The following is a 23,145-nucleotide window of genomic DNA, read 5'->3' on the forward strand; positions in this document are numbered from 1 at the left end:
TTTTACAGGTTCTAGTCATTATCTTTACGATTACCGATTGTTGAGTTTGATTATATTCAAAACCTCTGTTTGTATCATAAACGAATTCACGATAGCGATTTTATAACAACTACAATTGCTATAAAGTCAAGACTGGAATTAAACTTTAGTCCTAACCAATTACGACCTTTATGTAGATCTTTGTGGGTAAGGAAATTTTTTCCTTTTTCCTTATTCCGGGCCTTAAAGAATCAAATAAAGCGAACATTAACTGCAGTGGAGATGAGATGGACGACAACCGTTGTGGTGGGGAAAGGATGTCCTGATCGTCGACAGGGGGCGTATTTCTGAATATCAAGTCGCTTAGGTCAAAGCGTATTTGCGAAAACAATGATAGCCTATATTCTCATAATACATACTCTTCACAATAATAACATTATTGACCAGTTGTGGAAGATCCAATAAATGAGATTCTTTTTTTTCTATCTGAAAGATAACTCATATACACGGTACACAACGACATTGTGTGATTTTCTTGTAACGAATTATTGTTTGTCCTATGAGAATCGTTCGTATAGTGTAGCGCCCTACTGTGCAACAACAACCGCGACCGAGTTCCGTGAATCCGGCCGTCTGTCCTTCGAAACCGAGCGTCGGCCTGGAAAGAAAATTGAAAGATTATAAACAGGATTCCTGCATAGTAGTAAAGTATTGTTTACTAAGCACCTTTTTTAAGGCAGAAGTGACACTATTCTTATCATGTAAGATCGCAGCCCCCGTTTTGAAGCCCACATAATTATCCAAAATTAATTTGGGAGACCAAAATTCCATAGTAAGCACTTAAGCACTTGTTGAAATTGTTGTGAAAGGTAAAATACTTTTTGAATACCATAGTAGTTTTTTCAATCAAAAGTAAGAATTTTCAAGCACTTCCGAGACTTTCTACATTCCTTCGCGTTCGTATCATCGGGATTTGCAAATATATCTTCCGAATTTCCTACTCAAAATTTGTCTTTTAATCCCATAACAACAAACTCAGCGGCGAATATACTGACCACCGAGCTATGCAACACTGTTTATCGATTACATATCCGACCGTCGATCATCAATCAAAAGTTCAAGGTCGAATAGCACTTGTCTCTTATCATCGAAGAAATGACCGGATCAATTAGGTTTGAAGTTTTCGAGAGTTTACATTTTTGCGTAACGTGGGGTTGTTCAGGGGCTTCGTAGAAATTCGAGAAAAACACTTATAATTTTCGATGTTGGCCACGCGCTATAGTTCGTTAAAATTCCATATGATTTATCGAAGATATATCATCGGCGCGATTATATTCTTATAGCTTGTGAGAGAAAAGAATCATGGATAAGAAATATAGATAAGATTACCTGATAAAATATGACGCTACTACTGCGCATTGTCCCAAATCGATGTATTGATTAATTCCGTTAATTATTACTTTATGCGTGTATTCCTGCGCTATGCACAAATCCCCGGTGTGCACGCCCGTAAAGATGGCCGACACCATTGCAACACCGAGCAACCAAGCGACCGCCATAAGCACAAAACTAAAAGATACAATTCATATACATCCGTACGGTTAGAGCAGTTTGATATCAGGTAGTAGTGAGTTTGATTGGTGGGAACGGTGTGCGTGTCATCAGTGGTGTTCTACGATAAAGAGCAAAGTCAACCTAAGCAATTAATCGTTAAGTCGGAATGGCCTGGGTTTATTTAAGACGTGTGGAGATTATCGTGATTAGTTTCAAGTAGTTCAAATCATTAAGAACGAGGAGTCCGTGTTACTATTGGCGCGAGATTCTCGCGAGATTCTCGTAATCCCATCATCTGATGTACATAATACATACATGCAATATACATTGATACACTGTACATAGGAAATGAGCAACATCAATTGACACGAAATATACGACTTTTTAAAACCACCTTAGTTGAAAATTTATACAATTTTAAGCATTATATACATAGGGAGGTTTTCACACCGATGCGACGTTCATAGCACCACTCCAGAACGATTTAGGTTTTCACGATTTAGAGGAGATATCCGATTTGAATTCCCAAAATCTTGCCGCGTCGCTCATCGTTAAAAGTTTTCGAAAACGCGCACCATCCCGTTTGCGTGAAATCATGGACTCTTAAACGGAAAACTCTGAAACTCTATGGTCAGCTGCGGGGTAACAAAAATTCGATTTCTGGTGAATGAAATAAAAACCACTTACACAAATCTTGTAACCGGCGACATCCTGGTTTAAGGTGTAAACGCTGGAAATTGAAGAATGACTTCTATGATATATCATTGTCCATCGCTACTGACTTAAACTCTTACCCAGTCAATCCATCAAGCCGCAACTTGAAATGTATTATGAACTAATTGCGAATCATGCAACGACGTAATACAGAAATTCTAGTTCATACACGTCCTCGTCGTTCTAATAGAAACCATCACGAAATCTACAGATGCTTTCATTAGTCCAGCGTCGGTCAACATTTTAGTATATATATATATATATATATATATATATATATATATATATATATATATATATATATATATATATATATATATATATATATATATATATATATATATATATATATATATATATATATATATATATATATATATATATATATATATGTATATATATATATATATGTATATATATATATATATGTATATATATATATATATATATATATATATATATATATATATATATATAATAATATGATAATTTATTTCCACAATTTACGACATGCCATAAAGATATACAAAACTATATACAAAGTTATACGTAAATATATACAAGTATGGGACATTTTGATGAAATGTGAAGGAGATTAGATTAAGCCAACAAAGGCGAGGAATCATTGATGTATTTTTAAAATCTTTCTTTAAAATCCGCTATGAAGTTTTCTAATATCAGTCGGAACGATATTGTACTACTGTTAGAAATAATGGCGATAATAACACTCTAGAATCCATCAGTAATTTCTGCGTAAACGAACAAATATTTTGTTGACAAAACTGCGATGAGAATCCATCGTTACGTATCATAGTTCTAGATGTATCAATGAATCATTACGCGAATTCAAATCGATAAGAATTCTTCATAATATGATTAATTGATTACCATTAAATTTAAATCGTTCAATTCGAAATAAAAGAAACGTAGCTTTATATATTGACCGTTCCTGCTGTCAGTGCAGAGAAGTGAAGGTTTACGAGGACTTATATCGGATTAGTCTTAACACTTAATACTTGTACTTTGTTGATTGAGTCAATGCTAAATAAATGCGTATAATATGTGTTATCAATCGCCAGTTAAGTATGCCCCTGCGTTTGTTTTAAATCCGGCCCTTTATGCCATATAAGCTAAAAAAGAGATTGAAACAGAAAAGCACATTTTACTCTATTCTAACTGTTATTCGGTTTACGAGCTAACTTTTTCAGTAGGATCAAGGTAAATCTGAATATTCTAGATTGAGCTACATCGAATAGAATATCACTTCTAAATGAACGCCGAGTAAGTAGGCTCGTTTAATATACAGCCTTGTAAGTACGCAATGCCATCATTTGATATCGAATTGATGTAAGCTGTATTATCGAATGAAATTAATTTGTTTTGTTGTATGAATATCAAATGTTTCGTAAGGCTCTATAAGATGATGTCTTTTCGTTAAAAGATGACATGTAAATTAAGAAATGACATTCGCCATCCGTCGTTCACAATGCCGTCTGCCATGCATTCAGACGACACACCCCTCTCTGCGGACGTCGCCCATTACTATCACTTGAAGTAGAACTTGTATCCGATGTGTACAATTACGCGTATATACATATCCCGATGAAAGTGGAAATAATTAATTTTATATACTCTAAATTTAGTAAAATGGCGTGGTTCGTCAGCAGTACAGTTTCACCTACACGCAACCTTACAAAACGCACAGATTTTCTATTCACCTGCGGGTACCACCTACACAAATCGTGAGAGGGTGCAACTACAAACTCCAGCCAGTCAATTTTAAAGCATCAGTGAATTTTTAAGAGCTTGTCGTTTCCGAAAGTTGTCCTATATAGAATTACCGCGTTGCTTCATTCATTTACACAATATTCTATTCTCAATCTAAAAAACGTATTTTCTGCATCGGTTTTTGTGTTGTTTGTGGCATTGATTCTGATAGTTCTTTTCAGTAAAGCAATGTATTCCCAATTATGGATATAGAAATATCAAACCACAAAGACTGTAGCTGAGGTCACAAAGACGGTAACTGGTTTGTGATACGGAATATCTTCAGTCCCTATTTGTCTTAGTCTCCCCGGCAATTTCAGTTAGCTTGTAGACAAAAAATTGACGCCGCCGTTCAAGTCATAAACTTTAATTTTTGAGATAGTTGTTCCTGTATTAGTCGGTAATCGGTGTAACGCGCGACGTTTAGGGTCGATGCCACGGGTTAATAAGTAAGTTCTCGGAAATAAATGAATTTTCTCCGTCGACTGTTCGATAAATTAGACTTAGGTAACGCGTATGCGTGTTAATGCCAGGTTTATGACCGGATCTGAGTATTTTTGGCGTGGCTTCAGACGTGACTGAGTTTAAGTCGTGTAAATATACAGTACGGTGTCGTATATGCGCACCGATATCATCGCGGAATGGCTTCGTGTGTCATGTCGTTCCAATCCTAGCAACATCGACGCTAATTTTAAGAGTGCACCTGGTCCAGGGAAATGTCTCTCCATTGAAACTTAATATATACAACTAGAAATTTACCGACCTCAATTAGCTTATTAAGATTACCTACTTCTGTGTCACGCGTAATTGCTGATTATCTATTTTTACTTTCTAGATATTGTAAGGTTTTAACCGTATTTAATTCCATGTCGATGGAACAGGTACGTTGATCGACTTCTTATTCAGTAATATACTAGTATTAATTGTAGGTGCCTACGTAGCTTGACTTGAGAAGAAGTTGTTCAAGTTTTGTGAAACGAATTTCGACGAAATTTAATCAAATCAAAGACGTCTCAGGTTTTGTTGTCAGTGAAGTATACAAAAACGTATATCAAACGGTACAATTTACAACGAAAAGCCGAAGAAAAGTTTCGAGTCATGAAAGGATTATCTTATTATCTTGACGACCACGCAACGTAGCGGCTTTTGTTGGATGGCGGACGAACAAAGTTCGGTAGAAATCGCAGTTTCACGGATGACCGCACTTTGACGACATTCAATTGGAAAATGAAATGATTTCAGACGGTTGGTCATTTTTGACACCGATTGATGTTTAACGACGTCGTTGTTCAAAGGCTGCAGACGTCACGATTACTCGTTGAAACTCTAACTCACTTGATGTCGGTAGAATTATGAAATTGAATCTTAAACTTTCAAGGAAGTTTTAACGTGAGTAAAGACTTTCAGCGAGCGAGTTAATGAATATTTGAATAGCGGATCCACGGGTCGCCTAGCTTCCTCTCCACACGAACCGGACCCAGGGCACCAGTTGCCAATTTCTGGTTAACGTTCCCTGGATCAGAATCTAACTCACAACTGGAAAACTGTGCGTTATCCACAGCGATAGCTTGTTGACACATCTGTAAACAGCTTTATCAAAATTGTAAATAGTTGAGATTATCGAAAATAGTATACAGTGAAAATTGAACTAAATTTTCACTCGATTATTATTTTACGATTATCAATATTGAGTGGAACTCAGTCCTGCTATCAGTTTCGTGGTGAATCTAGATGCGCCGAAGGTATAGACTACTATTTGTATCAAAATTATCAAAATATATCTCTAAAAACTCTTTTTGAATTCCAATGAATACAGCACATGCATTGACCGCCGATGACATCACCGAATATATCTGTACTGCAATTTCCGATTAAAACCCCCTGTTTCGCTCCCGGCAGGTGTGGTGGGTTTGCAAGGGACACCGATTCAAATCCAAAATCAAACGAAATCTACCAATTGAATAAATAACAGGGTCAATCCTCAATTTTAAGATAGGATGGTTACCAAAATACAGAATTCCCAGTTTCTGATGCGTATATATTCTACTTCAGAATTGGGTATCTAACCTCGAAATTGGATTAAGTTTGTTCGCGAATTGAGTAGAAACCCTGTGCGACCGATACAGTTAGAAGATAACTTATATCCGCAAGGCCGCAAGCTCACACTCTCGCATTCATGCACATTCTTAGTCCGTTCACACATACATGTTAGGTCTACTTTTACCTAAATGGTTTCACCTAACCGACCCTGAAAAACATTCATTTGTATTCGGCGTTTGATGCCCGCAGAACACGAAATGACCTTTTCGATCTGTTCGTGGAAACCTTGTAGTCACTGTCGGCAATCAAACGTTTCTTATCACACCACACTCTTGACATAAACAACGAAGAATTTCATACTCAAAACATGAATATATGCGTTGAATGCAAAAAGAAACAATTTGCGAATATAATATAAATTTTACCTTTGAAATGCCCGTCTCAAAAACAGTTCTTATCAGTTCTTTCTATCCGGTTCGTCGATAGGATAGCATTCTGAAACGTAAACAAGCGTAATCTTCCGTCGGTCGAGACTTAAGTTCTGCTAGTGGCTACTAGGTGACTAAATGCGATGGCCAAAAGAAAGCTCATCTGAAATTGAAGCCACTTTATATAAATGATAAGTGTCACTACGCGGCGCCATCCAGTACTGGTAAAAATCCATGACGTCATTATAACTCGTGTCACCACCGTTTTTCAAAATTGTTGTCTCATCCCAATTGTGCAAAGCCCTAATGCTAAAAACAGTCCGTATCCGATAAGAGCTTATGAAATTATGCGTATATCAATGATAAATAGTTCATTCACTAATATACATGGTACGAGACGTTTGTAGATATGCCCATTTTTATCATCGGGGGTGTGCAGGGAATTGTACAACGCGACAATTCCTTTAACAACTGGGTAAAAGCAGTATTTCTAAAAAATAAACTGGTATTATCTCTATCCATCTGATCTGAGCCGTGATTTAAAAATCTTAAGCCGATTTTGAAGGAAGGTTATGCTATGATACAAAAATACACGCGAGAAAAGAAGACAAGATCTTTCGTTAAAAAAGCCTTCAAGACATAAGATTATCTATTTAGCTCGAAATACGTGGTAATTCCTGAAGCTTGTTTCTTTTTTTGGTGTAGGTGTTGGGATCATCGCTCCCGACCTTTACAGGTAGTATTTCAATTCACCCTCAAACACCTAGTATTCCATCTGATGTGTCCGAGAACTGGAGACTTATATATATCACTTTGACTAGAATCTATTACCGAAACCGAAATCGAAAGAATGTATTGTAAGAAATGTTTCCTATTTACGGACAGCGTTACGATTTGAACTCCAACGTGAATAAATCTTAGAATCTATGAAAAGATTTTTTTCTCGCTCAAAAATACTGGTCGAGTTTGACGATATTATCTCAGCGCTTCAAATCTAATAATTTGCTTCTAGAATATTAAATAAAATGTTTCAAAATCTTTCTTCGATAGAAATGAAATATCAATCGATGAAACGTAAATATTCGTTACAAAATGAGTTGAAATAGATGTTTTCCATTCCGGTAGATTAAGCCAGTGTTGTGTTACCTACCCATTTATCTTAACCTAAGCATAGTGCACTTTCCACGACTGGCCACGATTCGCTGGTATCGTGATTTTATTCCTACCAACCACGACCGCGACCTGCTGCGACAGTTTGTCCGGTTTTAGTTGATCGGCTGCTTGGCAAAACATTTACATATAGTCATTTTGTATGAAAAACCCGTAAGAAATAAAAACATGAAAAATCTATTGTCCTATATTCGCGTTGACTACATGGTTGAAGGCACCTTCCACAGGACGGTAGATATTGCAGTCGAACACTAGAAAAGGAACATTTTACATCCATTTCTGAACGTTTGTTCGAAAAGCGAAGCAAAAATGACGTAGATCCCTCAATTCGAGGTCGGATTTTTTTTCTTAAACATTTATTTGTATTTTCCGTCATTGCCACAAAACAATCTATTCTTCAGCTGTGTATCTAACTTGGAGGGGCGGAAAACAGTCAACAATATCATAGTATAGTTTTTGTTTTCATTTTCTCTTTATTTCCACGAATGCCCGATCGTAAATACCGGAAAAACACCTACGCTATTCGACTGGGAGCTATTTCATTACCGACATGCGATGGTTTATTGTCTGGTTCGTATCTAGTCGACAAAGAAGTATGTTCGGCAAGACTAAATGTAATCTACTAAGTTGTGGTGTCTCAGGGAGTGTGCGCATACCATGATTTTGGAAACATTCCTTTTTGCTTCCTAATTACACCCGGACTTACCATGCACATCTCTAATCGTTTAAAAACCTATTCTAGTATGTGATTGTTGAATATGGGACCAAAATGGCTAGAGAAAATTCCTTTTGAATTCTGCTAATAGGACTTGTTCGGTCATGCGCTTTTTCATGTTACTGTGCCACATTAGTGTTCGAACACAATATGCACTTTGTATAACAGACTCTCGGAGTTTGTTAATCCTCCGTTTAGTCTCCGGCACTGGTTGACAAACTAACTACGACATCACGTCTATTTAAGACTTCTACAAATCATTAATTTGCACGTAAATTTATCTCTTCAAAATAGATACACGTGACTTTTAAATAAATAAACATGTCAAATTTTGTATATCCCATAGTCGAGATGTAGAGTTTATGAAAAGGCGGGGTATAGACTAAAAAAGATAATCTTACCTTGTTTCTCATTTTCCATGCTCCACATCCTCAACGTCCGTTCGGGATTCTTTTATACAATTAATACTCTTAAGTTTGTTACCATAAACAAGGTTGTTGATATAATATTTCTTTCCTTTTTTATTACGGAAATTGGTTCATTCGTTCATATTCTTACTTTCAATTTATCTCAAGATAGACATAGTCTCCATTTCGTCTGCGATGCAAGCAACGAGATAACGAACGTTTTAAGTCGATTAATCTTATTAATTGATTATGAAACTGTTTCATAAAAATGGCAGAATGTAATGAAACATGCGAAAACCGTTTCGTTTTGCAGGAGCGGATCAGCAGGATTACTGGATTCATCCACCTCCTGGGGGACACTGCACTGAAAAAAGGGCGCAGGTATGATGATTGAAGACTCTCAAAGTTCTTTTGATAACTTGGTAACGATTTATGACATTTTTCAGCTACTTCAGCGGTTACTTCAAATGCAGCATATTTACGGATTGTCCAACGCTTTTGCATACATTACAATAGGCTGGGCGAAGTTAAAGAAGAAAGGTCACCACTATAGTGATATCAATCTCAGTGTAGAGTTAACGAATAAAAACCCACAGTAGATATGTAGAAAAACTCTAATCCCTATCATCAGAGAAAGTAAAAACTAAGCTTCTCTGTATCTGCTGTTATGCGACCCGAAGAAGGAACCGAAATATCGTGGCAGAGCGTACCCTTCCTCAGCTCCGCACAACGACACAAATTGAATTTTGACCCGAGACCAAAAATAAATAAACAACTCATGTGTATATATTCCGAAATCTAGATACTCGTCACAACTATTTTATTAGACTCGTGTCTCCGAAGTATCGATATCTTTTACAATTTTTGTTTCCTACTTTCTTGAGTGTGTTCTTCCCCGTTGTTCTTCCGGGTGCTCTCCCGGAGCTACCCCGTTGCTCTCCCGAGTACTCTCCGACTAGTCCAGCTATGTCTCTTATTTTTATACTATCAAAATTTGGTTTCCAGGGAACTATTCTCGTGACCAACGCCACCACATTTTGGGAGGGCCGACGACCAACCTCGGGACCTGATTCGCCCACCAGGCCCCCAAGAATTAATGTTCTTAGCAACCTGGTTACGAAACAAGCCCGGAGTTGTCTCGGTTTCCAAACATGTAGACGTTGACACTTGACTAATCCCCTAGGATTTCTACTATTGTCTTGAAAACTAAATCCAAAATATTTCTTATTAATCCGACAATACACTCAACCAGTAACAAAAGCAAATGAGCATTAAACAATCATTAAGCCAGAACTTGCCCGTTTGTGAATTTCTAGCGAACAAAAGCAAATAGACATCGAAGAACCATAAGTCAAAACATGCCCGTTTAGGAATTCCCAGTGAATTGAGTTGTATGTATTATGAACATACAACTGCTATCGATTTACGCATGTTTGATAAAAATCAAAAATTGCCTATCATAACACTACTGTGGGTTTCTATTTGTTAAGAAGGGCCACCATCACGAACATTCTCATTGCACTGGTTACCCATATAGGGCTTTATGTGTCAAAACTCTTCAATGAATTCACGCAAAACCAAAGTGATCAACCACGGTGCTATACCCTATTTCAGTCGGGCCCTCGCTGTCTCGTTGAGATGCTGGAGCTATCGTCTACAACCACGTCGTAACGATGTTGAGAATGAGCGATGCTAAAAAACTATGACAAACAAGACAAATAATATATATAGATATATTTCAACAGTGCAAACAGAAAATTGTTATGAATTCAATTAACCGCTCGCATATAGTTATAGTTGTGTAAATAAGAAAAAAATAATTATCCAATTCAATTTGATACTAAACAAAATAATAGTTATGGATATTTTGTACAGAATTGAAAAACGTATATAAATATGTAAGGAAAAACAGCGCCGCAGCCTCGACGCTTAGGTGAAATTTGAGTCAACGGTCACAGGCTATTCACACATTCTTGGGCCCCTGCTTTTCCCTGGACACCATCCTTTAAACTATCCACTAGTTGTTGTAGCGTATCCCTCAAACTATCCATCTTTCTGTAACCTACAACAAACATACATATACATTGAATTGAAGCAACAGATATTCAACGAGATGGCGTGTCAGTAAATATTTTTCCAATAAACTTTGAAATTGAATTTATACCACTGAGTCGAAATTGCTCAGGGTAGATCGCGTTGTCAACTGCTCAAATGCTCGGAATTGAATATCCGAAAGAATTTCATACGAATAGATCTAGTCAGCTGGGGTTCTTTAAATGAAAGTCTTTATTCTTACCTAAACTACTGAATTCTCTGTGCGTAAAATCGTTGTACTGGCAAACCATAAATTTACAGCCGTCTTGACCACTCTGTTTTTCGCACTGTTGATATTTCGGTTCCAAGTCGATTTCAATTCGAAGGCACTTGTCCAGTCTTGCTCCCGTCAGTGGATTTTGTCTCCTAGTGCTGCACTGATTTATAGCCATTCCACACATGTTTTCGCACTGATCGACTGAGTATGTTTTCTGACAGTACGAATGACACAGACTGCCTGACGATGAAGACGGCACAACGGCCACGAAGAGAATGACTATAAAAACAATACCGAACACTATAGTAAGAATGTAATGAATTGATCGTGAGCGTGCAAAAAGTTACCCGTCGAAAATATTCCGTAGCATTAATTCACGTTTCCTTCCAGTCATGGTCAAATGGGTCTCGAGCGCTTAGTACATTTATCGAGTCTGTGATGGCAGTAATTTAGCCGTATCAATTTATGCAGAGCATATGAATGAACTCTTAATCATGATGCTTGCACTATCAATATTTATTGTAACTCATGAAATTAGATAATTATACATTTGTAGTATAGATTTATTTACACATCACAGCGCTTTACAAACTGGCAAGAAGGGAAATAGTATACGAATTTCACAGAGTTTACCGGCGGTCTAATAAAGATATTATACGTATATTGCTTATATTGTCAAAAACGAATGATATAATTACAAAATAAGCATCGATTAGTTCATAGTTCATTAAAATTTCAATACTTCGACACTTGAATTGATTTGAATTGACCCGCAACCAGTCCAGCCCAATATCGATGACGTATTGCGCATCCATAGTACCTTATAAATAACTTTTAGTAGTTGATTATTGATGGCCAGAACAGAACAGAACAGATCAGAACTACGCTCGTTAATAAAAGTATGTAATCTGAAGATCTATTCAGAATATTTCCCAAATCGTGGCGGGAACGATTCGGAACATTAAGCAAATGAATTTAAAAAATAAAAAATAAAAAACTGTAATACTAGTTATGCATATGCTTTTTTTACCTGCGGAAATAGCGAAGATCATATTGCGAAGTGTGTGTGTGTTTTCGTGCTAGTGTTCCACGTTCTACTGATAGTGTGTGAAGTAATTGAATATAATTATACAGTACAGAGCACAATTAAGTGAATATATATAGGACATAGGAATCATATTTATTACTAATATCAATACATATCATATATACTCACATGCATTATATGCACATATTTTTGCTAACGCGTTTCGAATTCATCTGATCATGGTTTCATTCTTTTAATCGCTTTCGGGCTGTTACAAAAATTGCATTTTTCGTTCGAAACAGAAGCATGTTTTTTTCATATTCATATTTTGTATGGCGAAGAGATCTATTTAAATTTTTGACGCCCATTTCGATACAGTACATTTCTTATATATCGTACATGATTTTATGTTGAGATAATTACTCGACGTTAGATGCGACGTGTGAATATATTCAATTGCTGCGTTTATGAAATCGTATCTACATTTGATGACTAATTATGTCGTAATAACGTTTTATTGCTGTTGAACTTGCTAACGCATTTCAGGACACGATTACCAGGAAATCCCCTATTACTGAATCATTCCTACCGATAATAAATAGTAATTAAAAACTATTATTGTCAGGGTTTCGAGCCTGATATGACTGGTTACATCTACGTCAATGTTTCGTATCACTACAAATTACTTTCCAATTAAAGTTAACTTGAATCGACGTTTACTGTAATTGGTGTAAATTGATTGATTGATTTTTCTTGTTATTTCACGGCTACATTGAACAAATAAAACTAACGAAGGAATTGAATTTGAAATGAATTTATTCAAGGGAAATAGGAAAAAAGTATTATACTTTGAAGAGGGAAATCTTAATCATGTACATGTATATTTTACTAATGCAGAATGTTCTTACGACGAGTTTTAACGCGTTAAGTTAAGATTGATTAATAGTCGGGTCCAGATATCAACATGTATTACAGGCTTTAGCGCAATTCGGTAACATCCAGCCGGGATTAGCGATACATTCTCCTCTCCGTGCCCACGCTGTACATTGTCCGTCACTGTGTTTATTCTTACAATCTATGAAAAAATATAATTTCGTATTAGGTCGCTGTGATCTATTGTCCTTTGTGTGACGTATATGAAAATATTAGGTATAAATCAATCAAAATGTGGCTAAAGTAGATCTTTCGGTTTCCTGTCCAAGTAGTCGGTCGGGAATGTAATGCAGGGCGCCGTTTTATTGAGCAGCTAAACTTTTACCCGGGTCCCAGCCATTTGTCAATTGAGTGAATGGTCAAATATGGTATTTGCGGCCCGGATAGAATGATGATGGCTTATCCTGCTGAGCTACTACTGTGGTCGATTGTGAATGAACAACAAGTTCATGTGATTTAATTACCCGACTGAGAATCATTATCACAAGCGTCGCACGATTTCTGACAATTTTTCAACATCCAGCCTGGATTCGCAACGCATTCCCCTCTCTTCGCCCAACTATCGCATTGTCTGTTGTCGTGTGTATTCTTACACGAGCTTCCTCCATTTCCACCGTTGTTACTGGACGACGAGTCGCACATTCGACACGCTTTAGCGCAGTTGATTTTCATCCAGCGCGGATTTCTCTCGCATTCTCCTGATCGTTTCCACGTGGCGCAAGATATATCGCCGTAAACGTTTTTACAGCTATTATCGCCAGCCCCATTTCCACCTCCAGATGCTCCATTTCCACCTCCGGATGCTCCATTTCCACCTCCAGATGCCCCATTACCAACATCCCCATCTGTTTGTCCAGCCTGGCCGGTACCGATACGGGCAACCTTCTTTACATTAGTTTTCAAATTAGCCCGGTTTGCCTCACCCGAATCTTTCAATACACCTGATTATCAAAGATCGAAATCATTTAAATTTTCTGAGTGAGAAATATCATTAAAAATTTAGGAACGGGTATATATTTACCGCAATTGTGACAAGATTTCTTGCAAACTTTCCCCATCCACATCCACATCGAGAAGTCCCACTTACAGCCACCCTGGTCGACGTACGATTTACAGAAATGTATCTCGTCTTTGCATTTATCTAGAAGATCAATCATATTCTTCATAATGTATCACTGCGCAGTTATCAAATCTTCATAACGCAAACGAATTTCATAAACTTATGAACACGTATTATTCAATGTATCAAAATACGATGAAGATGTTCGATACTCTTATCACAGTGGACACTTATTGATAGAACACTTACTGCGGCAGTCGAGTCCTGTATAACCGGACTTGCACTTGCACGAACAGGATGACTTGTCGAAAATACCGCCATTCTGACAGCGATTAATTGTACATTCTGTGAATGAAAAAAAGGGTTGACGATAGATTCGTGTGGGATATTTTATCTTTACTTTGAGTCAGCCAAATTACTAACTCAATAAAACCATGGACTCTAAAAAAGCGTAAAACCTAATTTAATATGAAATTTACTATAAATCCCGCAGAAAGATGACCGACTTGGTGAAATCTTCCATTGGGCCAATCAAATTTCTATAATGCAGTTAGTACTAAAACGGCACACGACTCTATAGTACAAGGGGCAATATTTCGTGGATGACTTTTTCTTGATGAAAACTTACTACATTTTGAATCTGAATTCGAGCACATTTTCTGTGAGCCTATAAAAGATAAATCAATCATAATTAAAGCTGATGATACTGAATACGATAAGCCGGTGATAAGCATTGATAAATCGATCAGTAATTAGTAACTCACTGCATAGTTTAGAGTTCATACAGAACCCATACCCGACTGGGCAGTTTGAGCAAGGTCTGCCCTTTTTGTATGGTATCCGTTTTTCATTATTCAATGCCGTATTACCTCTAGAAATCAAAAATGAACATTTTTGATGGTACATAATTCAAAATTGAGAAAAGATGAGTTCGGAAGTAAATGGCAACACCAAGAACTCAACATCGATAAAACAGCTTAGCTTCGTAGAGCTGAGACTTGAGTATCTATGATGGATTTGAATATTCACGGTATCTAACAGTATATAATTATTCCATGATTAAGATCTTTCATATGAATGAGAAAAAAATTCAATCTCAAATCTATGTGTATGTGGATACGGGTTAAAAACCTTCTTTCACGTGTTGTACGGAGATTGGAGGATTCCATATATAATGACACCGTACTTGCAGTGACCATGGAGGTCTAAGCTGCTGCAACAGGACACTTACCCGGGAGCGTAGTCACAATACAGGACGAATTTACCGAGTTGCGGACATCTATTCCAGCCGCACCCAACCTTTATAGTCTTAGACCACGCTATCTGTATAATTTATCAAGTAGAAATATACGTAGTGAATGGCTCCGGGATCTGGTGCCACTAAAGGAAACTCAAAACTTGAAATATTGGAAACTGGAAAGATGGCTGCACCAAAAGACAATTTCAAAGTAATCATAGATAGAAAACTCTGTCGGTGTTTCTGGATTTTAATTACTTTTCAGAATTTAGTCTGAAGATAACTATTAGAACAGTCGGAACATCGAAAATGAATCATAAACTGAAGGAACCCTTTTCGTTCCTATCTCAGAGTGTGTGATTTTCTATATTACACTTTATAGTTAATTGTCGTTTACCTGAGTATAATGACCACACATTTTACCGGGTTTACAATGATCATTTTGCATCGAATAATCTACATATTCGTCAAACCAAACCTGAAACGACCTGTAACAAAATCTCATTGTTCAATAGTTTTTATTTTGGTTATCTATTCAGTACAAGGAATATCGATTTTGAATTTGAAAATCCAATAAAACGGCCGAGGCCGATTAAGAGCCCAATAACCAAGTTTTGATTGTTGCATTCAGCGAAACGTTCAGATTATATGTATTCGACATTTTATACTTAGGCCTATTCATTGAAATGTTTGGTCCTGGGAGCTAAATTCTCAATTAATAATTTAAGGCTAACTCCATTAATGGATCGCTAGGAGTCACTTCAATGAAGATCACTCTAGACTCTTGCCCTAATTGCAGACTTTCTGTCCTATTATCGTATCGTATCGTATCGTATCGTATCGTATCGTATCGTATCGTATCGTATCGTATCGTATCGCATCGCATCGCATCGCATCGCATCGCATCGCATCGCATCGCATCGCATCGCATCGCATCGCATCGCATCGCATCGCATCGCATCGCATCGCATCGCATCGCATCGCATCGCATCGCATCGCATCGCATCGCATCGCATCGCATCGCATCGCATCGCATCGCATCGCATCGCATCGCATCGCATCGCATCGCATCGCATCGCATCGCATCGCATCGCATCGCATCGCATCGCATCGCATCGCATCGCATCGCATCGCATCGCATCGCATCGCATCGCATCGCATCGCATCGCATCGCATCGCATCGCATCGCATCGCATCGCATCGTATCGTATCGTATCGTAACGTATCGTATTGTTTTCGCAGTCATTGAAGATGGCGATATTTCTATATAATGTATTCAGATGATCTACATGATATCAACCAACTTAAGGACGATAATTAAAATTGTCTACTCACTTCTCGATGCCGTAGTTGCCGGCATAATTCTGACCTACGTTCGGATAGGGTTCGAATTTTCGATCGTCTGCGGAATTGTGCCAACCTTGACATTGGTCAGCCCATTTCTGTGACGTTTGTTGCAAACGATCGTCCCATTCCTTTAGAAAGCGGAAAGAATCAGGTGACATTTAATGATAATGTTTAATTGATTTAATGGTAATGTTTTATTAATGTATGGAAGATATTGCAGATATTTTAGACAAAACAAGGCATCATTTTGATCGATCCCGTATTATACAATACGGCAACAGTTGAGGCGAATTTATCTTGTCACTGAGATTTGATTTTCCTAATTATAATTTGCTAGTTACGTATAATCTAATCAAATAAGATTTGCACAACAGGATGAATTTGACGCCTTGTTCCAAACGGTTGACAAGAAATACTGTCCCACTTTCTAAATATTTCCTATTGAATGAGTTTCAGGTTTCTCTTTCAGTTTTGACATTTAATATCAGTATTTCGAAAAAAATTTGTGAATCTACCATCTTCAAATCGTATCAAATCACCTCCGGGGGTGATTTGATGATTTGACAAATCGATTTGAATTTGATGCCGTGTTAAATTCAAAAATTAGACCAAATCAAATTTGATTACGACAAGATAAAAACGATTTTACTTAAAATCAAATTTAATTTGACGTGATAAATTCGCCTTTAATCAACAGTTTTGTCAGCAAAAACGGAGCCAGTAGGAAACTGCAACTACTATCATTCTTTCCACGTAACATTATGCCTAAAATTTTTTTAAAGATCAATCAATGAAATATACCATAGCGACCATATCGGAGGCAGCAGGCTGACCATTTAATTCACCATTTGCCAACATAGCTCGCCCCTCGTTGTGCAGGTCCAACAGTTTTTGCTTTTCAGCTTTGGTGAAACCTCTGTTCAGTATCTGAGCGTTTAACATCCCACACAAGGAAAATATGACCAGTGAAGACCACATGACTGCTACACGATCTCATTCAGTCGCGGAGGAATCAAACCGGATATCTACTATATATCAATATCACATGCTTATCAAACAGATTTCGAATGTAATTGAGTCATGTCGTCGGTTTGTGACCCCGGAAACAACGAACCCGCGAGATAACTGTTACAGACTCGGTTGTCATTAGTCGCCGGTGATAGGAATCATATCGTGATTTCTCATTGTGTTTTACCATCAAATATCTTATTCGAAAATGCGTGGAAAGCCCGTTCATTCTCTCATCGGGTTCGAATCCTACAACCGAGTTATACCCATTGTGAATGGTGTACCCGCAAAACCAGCTATCTCGTTAGATGTGTGACGAGTAGTAGGTTGCTCGTTTTCAAAATTAGTTCATTTTCAATGAACTTTGAGCTGGATTTTTAGACTCCTGAATCCATATACTATCACAGGACTCACCAAATATGAAATACTTTCATTTTTCTAATCAGATATCGATATATTTTTCGTAGATAATTGATTCATTTAAGAGAAAAGTTCATTCATATTTAATTGAAATGTAGAAGGAAATCGAACACGGACGACCAACTATCTACTAGCGAATCTGGCGGATCCTCGCCTGCCATGAGTGGAATCCTCGATTGCCACAGTAGCACTGCGGGTACCCCATTCGACCCAAAACGTCCGCTGGCTTTCGCCGATTACATTTTCAAGCCCACCTATCATAGCGAAACCACTTCGTACGTCTGACGACTATTAACCATCATCAGACGCCTGATGATGGCTAATAGTCTTTAGCCGAAAGGTTGCGCAAATATATATTCTCATCTATTCAAGTTTCTCGTTTTGGCTGAATTTATTGTGGGATTCCTCTCGTTATCATCTTACACGGATATTGTGTATATTCTCGTCTCAGTGCAAATAATAATATCTACAGCTTTATGATATGTGCTTCACTCGCATGTTGATAGACATTCACTGCTACCTTTATTTGCTGGTACATTCTATTTCATTATCATATCTTGTACATGTCTTTCCTTATAGTTAAATGAAAAATAAATCATTATCATTATAATCGAAGGTTAGAGTCTGTAATAATCAATAGCTGTAACAATAAAGAGTTAGATTACAGATAGAAGTATCCTCAGTTTTATGTATCTACTTTATTCCAATCGCATGACGAAAGACCCCCGGGAATAAATCGAAGTCTTAAAACTTCTAAAATACCACAATACTTGTTTCCAACTTCTTCTGATAGACATTGGTAACAGGTTTTAACTTGTCCTGGTTGGTCTTGTATATGTGGAAATGTTGGGAAATTCTATAAACCAACTTTCATTGGTAAGCGTAGTGAAAACTCGTTGTTTCTCGTTGACTGATTCGCTCAATGAAGAACAATAGACGAATGAACCAATGACTTATTTAGACGATGATGCTGTACTCATTATCACACATCATGTTTTACTTGGGTCGAGTCTTAACTTGATCGTCTTCGATGTATTATTTTGTCATTTCTTTTATTTTATCCTTATCCTCATTTGTGGATATTTTATCCTTATCCATCTTCTGTGTACTTGATTTCACACTCAAATATTTTTTTTAATGTAAAATCTTAAATTATATTGTATTATATTATATTGTATTGTAGTGTATTTTATTGTATTGTAATGACTGAACTTTCGCGCAGGTTTCACATCAAACATCGGCGAGATAGTTCACCGTTTCATCGAAATTGTGGCCGAGTTTTCCATTTATACTGCTCAATTGCACATGTGGCCTCTCAGGGCAGGTCTGCGGATTCTTAAGATTGACCTTCTCGAAACCTGTCTCGAATAGAGGTCTTGCACGTGACATCACCTTCTGTTTACGACTACGGACTCCATATCGATTGGCATTTGTACTAATGAATGAACAACGATTATATATTTTCAAGAGAAAAATTTATTTGCGTTTGAAACTTGATGCATCGAATACATACATCGAATACGATTGGTCAGATTTAAACTGCGAAGAAATGTATTGCGAATAGGTTTTTACGAATCTGGCGTTGAAGATACGTCAGGTACAACAACTCAAAAATTCTTACGCTAAATCGACGTTAAAGGCGTATCGTCGATACTTGTTTCGTTTTATCAGTCTTGTCGTAAATTCTGTACCAGCCGCAAGATCGTATTGTGTGGCGTATTTACTGTATCTGATATATTCAACCGCCGTGTATCCTGGTGGTTTCACGTCGAGTGATATATCATAAGTTAAAACACTAGAATTTTCGACCGTTGTGAATATACCCAGGAAATCTCCGCTCTTGACGGCAATGCGCTGATCAACCGGTACATCAACCTGTTACAATGAGTAAATTCATTTGCAACATAACAAGCTAGAACATATTCTAAGAATATTAACGAAATACATCACCAACTGACATTAAATTTACAAGCGAAGTCAAACTAATCTAGCTCTTTATCTCTGTTAAGAAACTTACCGAAACGATTCCTGCTTGCGTACCGCTAAGAGTTTGGAACCCGATAAGTTTGAAAGTGTGGTTACCGGTCTGTCTGAAGACTGCGCCGTTCACATCATTGCCGTTGCCTCGCGAATAGTAGTTCCAACGAATTATAGACGCATTGCACGGCATTTTGTAATCGAGAAGAACTACTAATGAGTTCTTGTGTTTGCTAGTGATGCTCGACATGTTGGTTCCTCCAACCTTTGTATCACAGGCGGGTGGAGTTACCGGAAGTGGGGTGCTAGTCGGTGCAGGTGGTTGCGCTACCTCTACGCGAAACAAAAAGAAAAAACACAAAGGAAAAATATAATTGTTGTCAAACATGTTTTAACTTCCATAAATGAAGGTAATATTGAATCTAGGGTGATCGTTTGGAATCAGGAAAGTCGATGTTGATAACTTACCGAAATTGCAGAGTGGTCCCGAGAATGAACCGGTGCAGGCGCAGTCGGCTTCTCCTAACTCGTTCTTGGAGCAAGTTCCTCCATTCTGACATGGATTCGGATCACACGGGTCACCGACTGAAATGAGAAATGCAGAACGCCATTATAACTCAGAGACTCGCAATATGCGATTTACGATAAACAATATGCGATTGATGATAAACAATATGCGATACTTGAGACCCGATATCACTTACCTATTTCACAAAGATCCCCTGAGAAATTAGGAGGGCAGTCACACACAGGTTTACCGTCAACAGAGTAACATTCACCACCGTTTGAACAGTTCGTATTGGCGCAAATATCTACAACAAAATATGATTAATGTTAAAAACTGGAGAAATGAACTTGAGATTACAATTGAGGAGATTTAAATAACGGTTCAACCTACCGCAATCAGCCACAGGGATGCATTTCGACGCGGTGTAAATAAAACCGGCATCGCATTCACATCCGGCAACGGTCGGTAAATCACAATTTGCCGCATCGACGGTTCGTTGTTCACATGTTGGTTGACAACCGGACATTTTTCTGTTGAAGGCACTGTTTGCGGGACAATTCGGCACTAAAAAGAATGATAATAATAATGCCAGAATCAAAAATCAAAAGTGCCACCATTACAGTAATACCGATATCGGATAACCCGATATCGGGGTTCGCACTCAAGACCTGGTTTTGCCGGAGTTCAACGCTTTAACCACTCGCCCACGTTGCAACCACAGCCACTTACAATGAATTTAGCACTATGAGTGTCCTACAGCGGCGGATCCCGCACTGCCCCATGAAAATCGTGAGCCCCTGCTACTTATTTCTTAATAGTAATGGCCACACGCATTGTATCTGCAGATGGACACTCATCAACGAAATTGTATTTTAAACCCATTTTTGGAATCATATCATAAACCGAAAATTTCTCTTACGGCACAAATCCACCGTTCTCCACGTGGTCACTGTATGTCCAGCCTCTTCGCACGCGGTCTCCGCCTCAGAAAGCGACGAACAAATGGTTTCCATATCACCTCTCATCGCCGCTCCGTCAAATACACAGTTGTCGAAAGTCGTGGTAATAGTGGTATCATTAGCACCGATACATTCACCGAATGGACCGTCAGCTTTATTCAACAGACCGCAGAAATTATCAGCACCGTATTTCGTCTTATCAGCTTCCGTTAGTACGAATGGCTCACTTGAAACAGACGAAAATATCAACTTCAGATCGGAATTAAAAATGAAAAATAATTTACTTATTGGTTGCATCATCGATATGTTTCCCTTTGCGTTTCTCATCAATTCATTAACGTTTGTTAATCCCACCGTAATACGTAACTTAAACTCAAACAATAGCAATTAACTAAAACTCACGGCTGTGCTTCACGCTTACGTCTTCCGGCATAATATGGACAACTATAAAAACAAAAAGATTTCAATTTTGTGGAAACGAAAAACATTTTTACCGGACACACTGTGATACGAAGAGTTCCACAACACTAATTAGATGCGTACGTATGTGATATCTATTACGCCACAAAATCAATTCAGTCCAAAACTGGCGAGAGGGACTGAAATTCATTTAAGTAAGCAAGAGTAAAGACAAAAGAGAGGTATATGTACGTATTGCAGATGGGCTAGGTGCATAGTCACAGAACAATGTGGCTACTAGCTGCTAGCTGATAGCTTATGACGATGATGATGATGATGATGATGATGATGATGATGATGATGATGATGATGATGATGATGATGATGATGATGATGTTTTCAGTTACCTTCCCGGCACGACGCACTGGTTATCACTACCGAGTAAGCAACTTGACGTCAACGGATCATCGTCGCCGTACACCCCATTACAGTTGCCACAAGCTCCGGTCAATCTACCGCCGTAATTATTCGGGCCAAGTATTCCGCCGTACTGTATATACATTCTGTAACCGTAAATGTACTGCACTACGACCCCACAGTTCAACAACTGTACGAATAGCCTTCCGTAGCATCGCGTGATCTTTACTCCAGGTACGGTGACGCAGCCGCATTGACGAACTCCGTTTATCTGAAAACGAAAAAGCCTCTTTATAGGTAGCCTCGGGAGTGAATGCACAGGAACTTTCAACTGAATGATTACCCGCAGTGTAAGCGTATATACGTCTGACAAATTGCTAATGCTAATAACGTCTTTCCAAAAGAAGGAAAATACAAATTGCTATTAAATGTCTTTCCAAAAGGCTTAGGCATACTTACATATTGTAAATTGTTCCTGGGTTAATAATGCTACTTATAACAAAAAAAATCCGACAAAAAATAATATCCCTTCGATGAAATACACGTAACAGCCCCTCAATCTCCCCACAACCATGACGAAAAACATTCGAGAAAAAAAGAATTTTACTGTACCCAGAGATATTTGTAATTGAAGGCAATCTGATATCCATTATATTCAACTATTCCATATCTGACGTACGAAACGCGTCCGTATGGAACGTTTCTGGAAGATATACGATATTTGCAGGTTTCGTCGGCGTAACCGGCGTGCTCCGACAAAATATATTC

The 23,145-nt window shown here is 37.8% G+C and overlaps 4 protein-coding genes across 4 annotated transcripts; all 4 read right to left on the reverse strand.

Moving 5' to 3' along the window:
* Positions 1 to 477: 477 nt before the first annotated feature.
* LOC141910550 (uncharacterized) lies at positions 478 to 6,201 on the reverse strand. Its single transcript, XM_074801243.1, has 3 exons — positions 6,082 to 6,201; positions 1,369 to 1,548; positions 478 to 637 (listed from the first exon to the last, which is right to left on the reverse strand). Exons 2-3 carry the CDS (start codon positions 1,536 to 1,538, stop codon positions 478 to 480), a joined length of 330 nt encoding a protein of 109 aa, XP_074657344.1. The 5' UTR covers positions 1,539 to 1,548; positions 6,082 to 6,201.
* Positions 6,202 to 10,563: 4,362 nt separating this feature from the next.
* Positions 10,564 to 12,194, reverse strand: LOC141911284 (uncharacterized). The gene is made up of 3 exons (XM_074802283.1): positions 12,116 to 12,194; positions 11,071 to 11,364; positions 10,564 to 10,836 (listed from the first exon to the last, which is right to left on the reverse strand). The coding sequence occupies exons 1-3, from the start codon at positions 12,135 to 12,137 to the stop codon at positions 10,727 to 10,729; spliced, it is 426 nt and encodes a 141-aa protein (XP_074658384.1). The 5' UTR covers positions 12,138 to 12,194; the 3' UTR covers positions 10,564 to 10,726.
* A 7,410-nt stretch (positions 12,195 to 19,604) lies between these two features.
* LOC141911349 (uncharacterized) lies at positions 19,605 to 20,407 on the reverse strand. The gene is made up of 2 exons (XM_074802351.1): positions 20,135 to 20,407; positions 19,605 to 19,992 (listed from the first exon to the last, which is right to left on the reverse strand). The coding sequence occupies exons 1-2, from the start codon at positions 20,342 to 20,344 to the stop codon at positions 19,735 to 19,737; spliced, it is 468 nt and encodes a 155-aa protein (XP_074658452.1). The 5' UTR covers positions 20,345 to 20,407; the 3' UTR covers positions 19,605 to 19,734.
* On the reverse strand, positions 20,400 to 22,867 carry LOC141910551 (alpha-tectorin-like). The gene is made up of 8 exons (XM_074801244.1): positions 22,837 to 22,867; positions 22,368 to 22,648; positions 21,964 to 22,005; positions 21,522 to 21,787; positions 20,993 to 21,166; positions 20,799 to 20,906; positions 20,563 to 20,679; positions 20,400 to 20,425 (listed from the first exon to the last, which is right to left on the reverse strand). The coding sequence occupies exons 2-8, from the start codon at positions 22,520 to 22,522 to the stop codon at positions 20,400 to 20,402; spliced, it is 888 nt and encodes a 295-aa protein (XP_074657345.1). The 5' UTR covers positions 22,523 to 22,648; positions 22,837 to 22,867.
* Between the last annotated feature and the right edge of the window lie 278 nt (positions 22,868 to 23,145).

This window comes from Tubulanus polymorphus, chromosome 9 (assembly GCF_964204645.1).
Source record: "Tubulanus polymorphus chromosome 9, tnTubPoly1.2, whole genome shotgun sequence".
Classification (NCBI taxonomy): domain Eukaryota; kingdom Metazoa; phylum Nemertea; class Palaeonemertea; order Tubulaniformes; family Tubulanidae; genus Tubulanus; species Tubulanus polymorphus.